General features: G+C 38.0%; 1 protein-coding gene across 6 annotated transcripts in view; it reads left to right on the top strand.

Moving 5' to 3' along the window:
• FGD4 (FYVE, RhoGEF and PH domain containing 4) overlaps nucleotides 1-10,416 on the top strand; it is a 243,681-nt gene that overhangs the window by 62,804 nt on the left and 170,461 nt on the right. The window contains exon 1 of one of the 6 annotated variants that reach the window (XM_086713678.1): nucleotides 9,351-9,848. The exons of the other annotated variants lie outside the window; for them this stretch is intronic. Within the exon in view, the coding sequence (XP_086569804.1) occupies nucleotides 9,839-9,848 (10 nt within the window). The 5' untranslated portion in view covers nucleotides 9,351-9,838. Of the gene's footprint in view, nucleotides 1-9,350; nucleotides 9,849-10,416 lie in introns of those variants that run through there. 6 annotated transcript variants of the gene reach the window in all.

The following is a 10,416-nucleotide window of genomic DNA, read 5'->3' as shown; positions in this document are numbered from 1 at the left end:
AGACACCTAGCCCTCCCTGGTCCACAGTGGTTCTAAAATCCAGCTAGGTAAATGTCAATGGTTTTGTGAAAAGTTTCTAACTGGGATGGTTCTTCGTGGCTCTGGTCTCTGCCCTCTAGGCTCTTGGTTATGTCCTCTGAATCTTACTTTTCCATAAGAAATGACTTATATTTGTAGCCTCTTCCTGTCTGAATAAGGGCCCTGGTATTTTTCATTTTGAAATGTCTCTTTAGTCCACACCAATGCTCTTTCCGTTGATATGTTTTTCAGAGTTTTTATGTGTATTCTCACATATCTCTTTGGGTTCACAACATTACAAACCATTCCCACAAATCTCTTTGAGACAGGGGTCTACCTTGAACTGCCTTTAAGTCAGGGGTTATATGAAAATATCTTTAAGAGTCTTACGAGCTCTACTGTCTAGGAGAGATGGTTCTTAGAATCACACTGAAAATTCTTCAAAGCCTTTTGGTCTAGCTCTGTGATTTGCAAAGTGTGGTCTCTGTAGCAGCAGCATTAATATCACCTGGAGACTACAGAGGTCAGACCCCATTCCAGACCTGAAAATTGGGTGCAGCAGTCTGGGTTTTAACACCCATGCCTCAACCCCAGCTGAGTCTGGTGCACACAGAGTTTTAGAACCACTGGCCTAACATAGTCTATGAGGAACCAAGCACCTAACATCTTTGATAGCTCAAAAAAGGTTGAGGCCACATCTTACTGGCAACACAGGATTTGATTTTGGCCTTGAGCCATGTCTCACTTTGAGCTTACTTTGTGCTAAGATGCTGAAATGAGGAATGGTTTTATTTTGAACCCATCAAGTTTGGCTCCTCTATATTTCCTCTAAATTCTTCTTGAAAAGGAACCAAACGGTTCCTTTTTAGTTCATCTCACTACTCCTGTATTTTATCATAGGCAGCTAACATGAACCACTTAGTACTTTCAGCATTCTTGCTGAAATTCTCCATAGTCTGATGCATGAATCTGTTAGGTGCCCTTTCTATTTCCGTGCTATTGCATGCTTTGGGTTTGCTAGTTATTCTGTCAGTGCAGGATGTAGACTCCCTCCCTTTCTTTAGCCACCAGCAGCATTTCTTCATGTTTTCCAGATCTTTATTAACTGTCTCCTAGAGACCCTTCTTGATTCTGCCCATCACTGAGACTCAAGCTGGTATAGATTTTAGGTTTTTGTTACAGTCCCACTTCTGGTACCAAATTTTGTTATCTATTGCTGCCTAACAAATCACCGTCAAATTTCATGGCTTAAGGCAACAACTATTTTCTTGCTCACAGCTTTGGGATCTGGCTGGGGTTTGGTAAGGATGGCTCCTTTCTGGTCCGTGTGCTGTTTGCTGGGACAGCGTGATTAGAGCTGGAAGATTTATTTCCAAGGTCGCTCGCTTACAGGGCTGGCAACTTGGTGTTGACTGTTGACTGTCAGCTGTGATCTTAGCTGGAGTTGTCAGCTGGACCTTCATTCTCTTCCATGGAGGCCTTTCTCATGCATGTGGCTCTTTGGACTTTCTCATAATGTGGCAGCTGGACTCCAAAAAGAAGGAAGCAGAAGTTGCCAGACCTCTTAAAGATTTAGCTCAGAGCTGGTGCAATGTCATTTCTGTTCTTTTCTGTTGGATGGAGTCATTCGAAGAGGTGATAAATGACCCTACCTCTTGGTATGAAAATAGTGGCAAAGAATTTGAGGCTGTCATCAACCCGCTCCAGTCTGTTAGGGATATATTTTGTTTGTTTGTTTGTTTGTAGTATTGGAAAGGCACTCTTGGCTTAAGTTATAAGTTGGTGAAAAGTAATTGTTAGTTGGAGAAAGTTTCAAGCTTTGGAAGGAGGCTAAGAGAAACATTTACATATAACTAGCCTCTCAACATTTGCGGAAATTTTATTTTTTTATTATTATTTAAAAATTTTACTTGTGTATGTGTGTTTTAATCAAAGCAGTGGGAAAACCTCATCAGATTTTTCTTTTTTTTTTTTTTAAATTTAAGTTTTAGTTAACAGGAGTAGAATTCATTGTGTTTGTGGAAACTATAATTTTTTAAATGTTTATTTTGAGATAGAGTGCAAGTCAGGAAGGGGCATAGAGAGAGGGAGAGAGAAAATCCCAAGCAGTCTCTGCTTCTGTCAGCGTAGAGCCTGATGCGGGGCCTGAACCCACAAACTGAGATCACAACCTGAGCCGAAACCAAGAGTCGGACGTTCAACTGACTAAACCACCCAGGCACCCCTGTGGAGATTTTAAATGTTGTATTTCACTGGTTGACAAAAGTCATTTTTTTTCCCATGGAATTAAACTCATTAACAGAATATAGTCTTTAGCACTTGGGTTATGCCAAGATTTGTATGTGACAGGGATGTCTGAATGCATTTATATATTTTAATTGGTCTGAAAATTGAGCTAGTTATTTTTGGTGAAGGTTGTCTTATATATTACCAAAGGTAGAGAAATAACCCCTTTCTATAGACTTTCCTCCCTAGAGTCAGGACTAAATGCTATTCAGGAGTTGTGAACAATGAAAGGCAAAATCACTGCATTGTAGAAATGATTGTGGTAAAGGCAGAAGTGAATAGTGGGGGGGAAAGAATTCCCAAGATTTTCTACCATTTGGAGCTTTTGCAGCTGTTTCCAGATTGGTAAGAGAGGACACGACCGATGGCAGAAACTCCCTCTGGTCCTGCTTATTCACCCAAATTATGTATGAAGTTTGCTCATACAGGCTCATAAGTGGCTTCCTGAATGTGTAAAGCACTTATGTTAGTAAATTTTTCTCTATCCACATTGGAACTCCATCAAAAAAAAAAAAAAAATCAGACTTAGTGCTTTATTACAATAGTGATTCAACAGAGTTTAAATACGCCTTACAGGCATATTTTAAAATTAATAGAATCTGACTGGTATTAAATCTTTGACCTTTAGTTCCTATTTTTACTTAGAATTGAACATTTGATTGAATGCTTTTGGTTTGGGTTATAATTTTTTTTTTTTAATGTTTATTTATTTTGAAAGAGAGATTGAGTGAGCGAGTGGAGAAGGCAGAGAGAGAGTGTGAGAGGGAATCCCAAGCAGTCTCCATGCTCAGTACAGAACCCGACACCAGGCTCAATCTCACAACTGTGAGATCATGACCTGAGCCGAAATCGAGAGTTGGATTCGCTTAACCCACTGAGCCACCCACGCACCTCTGGTTTGGGTTGTACGTTATCTTAATAATACTGATAAGATATTGTTAAACATAAGTTGAATATTTTTTCTCTAATTTGATCATTTGTAAAAATGGGGCAGCACTACTTTCCCTTACTTTTAGTTTTTCACTCTCCTGCATGTAAGTAGTTGTCAAGTTGACTAGTAATGTACTTCCTCCTTTTTTGTTCTTTCCTTGATTCGTCTCTTTATGTTTTTCTTCCTTACTCTCCTCATACCCTACCAAGTCTGGTGGAGTGACCTATTCAGGAGGGAAATTATGGATAGTATGGATAAGATGACATGATACATGTGTTTAGAAGAATCCTTCTAGATGCCATTGTCAAACTTCCCTGGCATGATGCTCATGACCAACAGTTTAGAAGATGATAACATGCACATGTAATGCATAGGTTTGATACATAGAAGAAATATAATCAAAAAAGGGAAGAAGTGCTGCATATAACTAGAGGGTATGTAACTCTATCCTTTAAGCTTCCAATCTGTCCTTTTTACAGTTTTACTTGCAAAATTCCCTGTGGTGCCTTTTTATTTCTTTGTAAATTATGTGAAGCCAGCCTTTCAGCAAAATCTGCTTATTTGCCCCAAATAAATGTGTTTATGCGATTCCTGATTTTTAATTTTAGTTACTCCAGATCTCTTTGATTTCCAAAACCTGTTTGGCCTATCACTTTTTATTTTGGTAGCATTTATAAGCTATTTCTGGGTCATTGTTTGGGTTGTTTTTAAAAGATATACCCATGAAAACTACAAAGTGCTGATGACAGAAATAAAAGAAAGAAATAAAAATCTAAGACATATTGTGTTCATGGATTGGAAGACTCTTTTTTTTTTTTTAATTTTTTTTTTCAACGTTTATTTATTTTTTTTTTGGGACAGAGAGAGACAGAGCATGAACGGGGGAGGGGCAGAGAGAGAGGGAGACACAGAATCGGAAACAGGCTCCAGGCTCTGAGCCATCAGCCCAGAGCCTGACGCGGGGCTCGAACTCACGGACCGTGAGATCGTGACCTGGCTGAAGTCGGACGCTTAACCGACTGCGCCACCCAGGCGCCCCGGAAGACTCTTAATAAAGATGACAGTTCTCCCAAATTGCTGTATATAGGTTTAATACAGTTCCTGTTAAAATTCTAGCAAGATTTTTTATGGGTGTAGATAAGATTATCCTAAAAATTTACATGGAAAGGCAAAGTAACCAAAACAGCTAAAAAATTAAAATTAAAAAAAAAACAGTTTTGAGAAGGAAGCATAATGCGGGGAGAATCACTCTAAGACATTATGTAGCTACAGTAATCAAGACTGGTATTGTCAGAGTAAGAAACAAATAGGTCAGTGCGACAGAATTGAAAACCCAGAATTAGCCCCACACCAGTAGGGGGCTTTTGCCAAAGGTGCAAAAGTAATACAGTGTGTCTTTTAAACAAATAATATTAGAGCAATTGGATATCTATGGAAAAAAAAATAACTTCAACCTAAACCTTAGACTATATATGTGAATTAACTCAAAATAAGTCATTAATTTAAACGTAAGACATAAAACTGTAAACTATTTAAAAAATTTTTTTAAACAATGTGTGTCTATTTTTGAGAGAGAGAGAGACAGAGCGTGAGTGGGGAGGGGCAGAAGGAGAAGGAGACACAGAATCCGAAGCAGGCTCCAGTCTCTGAGCTGTCAGCATAGAGCCCGACATGGGGCTCAAACTCACGAACTGTGAGATCATGGCCTGAGCCGAAGTCAGACACTCAACCAACTGAGCCACCCAGCTGCCCCATAACTATAAAACTTTTAAAAGAAAACCTAGGAGAAAATCTTCTAGACCTAGGACTTACCAAAAAGTTCTTAACCATGATCCCAAAAGCATAAATCATAAAAGCAAAAAATGGATAAGTAGGATTTCATCAGTTTAAAACTTTTGGCTGTGTGACTGTTAAAATGGCAAAAAGACAAGCTATAGCTGGAAAAAATATTTGAGAACCCAATGTTTGACAAAGAACTCTATCTAGGATATATATAAAGACCTCTCAAAACTGAACAGGAAAACGAAAACCCTAACAATCTCACTAGAAAATGGGCAAACAACATGAAGATAGTCAGATGATAAATGAGGATAGGCACGTGTGGACACTCATCATACAATCTAGCAGTTGTACTTCTGAGCATTTATCCCAGAGAAATGAAAACTTAGATCCACACTAAGACCGTACAAGAATGTTCATAGCAATTTTATTTGTCGTTGCCAAAAACTGTAAGCAATTTAATGGTCATTAACATGTGAATGGCTGAACTGACCTTAGTACAACTGCACTATGGAATTCTACACAGCAGTACAAGGGAACAGCCTATTGATACATGGAAAAACCCGAGAGGGTCCTAAGACCATTATGCTGAATGAAACAAGCCAACGTCAGTCACACACAGTGTGTTTCCACTATATACAGTGTGCTGTAGATGACTACATGATAGGAATAGGGAACAGAATAGTGGCTGCCAGAGGTTAGGAACAGTGAAGAGAAAGGTGTTGGTGATGACTAGGAATGGCTAACATGAAGGAGCTCTTAGTGATGGCAGAATCCTTGAGTGTCGTGATTGTGGTTGTGCTGATGCAGATCTATACCAGTGATAAAGTGGCACAGAACTAAACACACATATTGTGCCAAAGTCGGTTTCCTGGTTTTGATATTGTACTATAGTAATATAATATGATGTAATCATTAGGGGAAACTGGACCTCTCTGTACTATTTTTGCAATTTCCTGTGAGTCCATAATAATTCAAAATAAAAAGTTAAAAAAAAAAGATATCCAGACCTTAGGCCTAAGCTGTCCATCAGCCACTGGTTGCTTTTAAAATTAAAATTTAAATGCACTAAAATGATGTTAACTTAATTCCCTGGTTACTTGTTTCAAGTGCTCACGTGGCTACCTTATTATATAGCACAAATACAAAACATATCCATCACCACAGAAATTCAGTTGGCGGTGCGAGTTCAGACCAGATCCTCTACGGTGCCAATTCCCATATGTGTCGGTAGCTACGTGTTTCTTTGTGAACTGTCTTAAAGTTATAAGTAAAAAGATAATGGTCTGTACCAATAAAATTTAAATAGAAGAAATGGATTTAACATGATGCTTTTTGAAAATGTCATACTTTTTGAGGCTGTATACCATATTTTAATAAAAGGAAATGAAACTTTGCTTCATGTTTGAAATAGGAATAAGCTTTTTCCTTATTTGCCAAAGCAGTTGGAGTTTCTTCCCATAATCACAATATAAAATATATATGAAATGGGAAAAATATAGAGGAGGGACAAGTAGAGGAAAGAGATCAGCAAAAAAATATATATATATATATTTGAAATATCTCATACTTCTTGTTGTTTTTCGTTTCTTAGCGACCAGTCTACCAATGGTAGCTCGCTATTGCAGAGGAAGCGTGGTTTAGCAACCAGACCTTAAACCAGGATTATATTTCTAGCTCAAAGTGACCTTGAGAAAGTGACAAATGTGCTCTTCCCATTTTCGTGACGAATAATCAAACTAAGATAAAACTGACTATTGCTTGGGTGGGCTATGGGGTGAATTATTCAAAATGATCCTACTTTTGTAGGATCATTGGTCAAATATTGGCTTCCAAGTAGATTAAAAAAAAAGTTTTGGGGAATTTGGTTATGAAAAGGTCACATGAAGTAGGAAGGGGAAGTTTACCAGGTATGAACAGTTTTAGGTTTTGAGCTTGGAGTTAAATACAAGAAAGCGCAGACAGGGTAAAAAGTTTTCTTAGTTTGTACCAGCTTAATAATTTCAAGAAGTCTCTGGGAGACTAAGCAGACATTTGGATTTTAGAGACCAGGTTTTGAAGTTAAACAACGCAGGGTCTGAATCACAGTTCTGCTGGGAGCTGCTTACCATTATTTTTCACTTTTACGATCTGTAAAATGGGGCCCCTGACACCTTTGTTACGGTCGTTATGAGAAGGACACATAAGTATACAGCTGTAGTTACTGATGATAATTTTAATTTTATCAAGACATGGCATAGGATGATGGTGTTAGGAGCAAATAAATAGCTCTTTTTGCTTTTCTAAAGATTTATTTTTAGCCCCATAATGCTTTTTGGAGGTAGGGTACTAATTTTAACTTTATAACACATTCGTTGATAATCATGGTTTCTAAAGCCACTTTCAAATTTAATTAGCATCTAGAGTATGACTAAATTGATCAAAATCACTTGATTTAAAGCCAAGACACATAAATCTGTTTTATAAAATATAAACAGCCAAACTGAAAAAAAAAAAAACCACACATTTATGAGAGAAATGTTATTTCAGTGCATTTTTTGCAACCCATTTCTACAACTATAGCCACATAATATCTGAAGTGAACAGTAATGAGAAGGCTTAATTATAAAGATTAAAAAAAATCTTCATTATACAAGGTCAAATTATCAGAAAATATTTTGTACGAATTTTCTTTTTTCTTTGCTTACTACTCTGCTAAAAACATTGAAAAAAAAAAAAAAAGGTCAAGAACCAGAGCCACCATACTCATTAGGACCCTTCTGGCCTTGGTAATGTAGCGGAGGAGGACGGTTGCAATTTTAGGCAATAGTTCACTGGCATGTGGTCAGTTTGAAGGGAACCAAAAATGCTGACATCCTCATTTGACTTCATCACCCAAGACTGAGTACATACACCAACACTTCCTGTGCAAACCTACCCTGACTCTGCAGAGGACACCCCAGCCCTTGGCTGATCTGGGTGGGGAGGGTGGCTTGGATCGGTGACATTTGCAAAGCATTCGTCCTCAGTTGGATACCACCACTACTGTATGAACATGCCATTTCTCCTCATCTTTCACTTCATAGAGATCAGCTTTCAAAGCTGATAATAATATTCACTGACAGCAAGAGATGGTTGCCAGTACGTGACTTGCCCTGAAAATCACCACTCCTTGAAAGTACACCAGAAAACAGCATGCTTGAGAAAGAACTAATTCAGAAATGTGCTTAAAAAAGTCTGTAAGAAGATCTGGAATGTTTATAGCTTGTCTCCCTGATGTCAGTATGTCTACACCTACCTTAGCACCCTTGGCCTCAGTTTTCTCATCCATATAATGAGAGGATTTCTAAATTTCTAAGACTTTGTGATTTTAATGTATTTTGCCAAGTAGTTTCCTCCATGATTGCACTTGTTGATTCATAAGCTACATTAAATGCTTTTTCTATGCATCAAAATTTCCTCAAGTATTATCAAATTCTTTAAGGTAATCTACTATTTTCAGTTTGTCATTCTTTCAGACACATAGTGGTTTGAAAAAGTGATATTGCAAAGTGAACTTAGTCTTGATGTTAGACTTTGATGCTGACAACAGCATCTAAATAGTACATGAAACGGAAATTAACATTGGGATTATTATGTAAATGCTGAACTCATGTTGTAGTAAACAATTAGGTGTTTTTAAATTTTTTCTGATGTTTGTTTATTTTTGAGAAAGAGACAAAGTGTGAGTGGGGGAGGGCAGAGAGGGAGACACAGAATCTGAAGCAGGCTCCAGGCTGGGAGCTGTCAGCACAGAGCCCATTGCGGGGCTTGAACTCACAAACTGCGAGATCATGACCTGAGCCAAAGTCGGACACTTAACCAACTGAGCCATCCAGGCGCCGCCCCTGGGTGTTTGAGATGTCTGTGTGAATTATGAAGTAAAGCATGGACTTCAGTAATTTTCCCTTATAAACGTGGCAAGGATGAGAAATTTGCTCATTCGCAACTTTCCTTCTTTATTTATTTTTTATTTGTTACAGTTTATTTTGAGACAGAGACAGTACACACGAGCAAATAGGGGGAGGAGCAGAGAGAGGGGAGGTGGAGAGAGAGAGAGAATGAATGAATGAATGAATGAATGAATGAATCCCAAGCAGGCTCCATGCTGTCAGCACAGAGCCCATCGTGGGGCTCGAAGCTGCAAACTGAGATTGTGACCTGAGCCGAAATGAAGAGTTGGATGGTCAACCAGCTGAGCCATCTAGGTACCGCCCCCTGCCCCTTATCTCCTTTAAAATCCTGATGCGTTTATGAAGTTATTTGAGATTGTTAGGTGACCTAGGAAAGGAATAGAAGGGTCTTTTGCTCCAGAGAGGCAGAGAGCTTAAACACTCTTTCACTGTCTTTCGGTATTCGACATTTCTTATGACTTCTAATGAATATGAAAACAATTTCTAAGACCTTTTAAAACCTATTTTTAAAGGATAGTCTGTTTTAAATCTAAAGGCTGTAACTACAGTAAAATCACATGTCCTCGGGCCCATCCTTCCCATTCCACCATAGTATTGAAGAGCTCTCTCACTGCATTTTGAAATACCTTCATGGAATTTTGAAATGCCGTACTTGCGTAGGTCTTTGAAGCTGCATCAGTGCTAGAAGAGTTATGAAACCTAGTTCTGCACTTCCCATTAGTTAGTTCTTCATGTCAAATGGAGGATGTGTGCGTGTCTGGTGTCTAAATACAGACCTGTAGGTTTTACCCATAAATTATAGATACAAATAATTCCTCCACAAGCAGGAAATAAGTATGATTGATCAGAAGAATAAAAGGCAGCACTGGATGTTGTTGGAAAAAGATCCTTTATGGGGGGCTGTGAGTATTTTATTTTTGCAATTTCTATTTCCGAGGTATCTCAGGTTAAAAACGTGAAGTTTTGAATATACAAAGTAGGTGAGTAGATGAAGTAACTGCTTTTTGTCTTTTTGATTACTATTAAATGATAAGTCATTTTTTCACTACTGAAATTATCACAGCTCTTGTTTAGAATGGTTTTGTGGTGTGGTTTTAGGACATAATGTACTTTATGGTCCATATGTGATTCCTTGAGGTAATGGCCTTTCTCTGTAGGATTCATGGCATAGCATTGTTCTCTGAGAGTGGTGAATGTAAGCTGTGCTTTGAGTGAAACTGTTGATCTTTCTGATCTGAGACTTTTTATGTTAAGCTTTTTCCTTCTATTTCTAATTTCCATTTCTTGCCTTCTTTGGTTTCTAATACACAAAAACTATACTTTAGTCAATTTCTTAGAACTTATTTGTGTACTTAATATTCTCTTAGTCATCAGTTATTTGGGAATAAAATTCTCTCTACTACTAAAACATTAGCAAGGTACATTGGCAATGTGCAAGTTTAAGGATTTCTTGAAATTACATACTAGGAT

Source organism: Puma concolor, chromosome B4 (assembly GCF_028749965.1).
Source record: "Puma concolor isolate L17-30 chromosome B4, mPumCon1.1.hap2, whole genome shotgun sequence".
Lineage (NCBI taxonomy): Eukaryota > Metazoa > Chordata > Mammalia > Carnivora > Felidae > Puma > Puma concolor.
The sequence above is the reverse complement of the archived record's forward strand: the minus strand, read 5'-3'. Positions and strand labels throughout refer to the sequence as shown.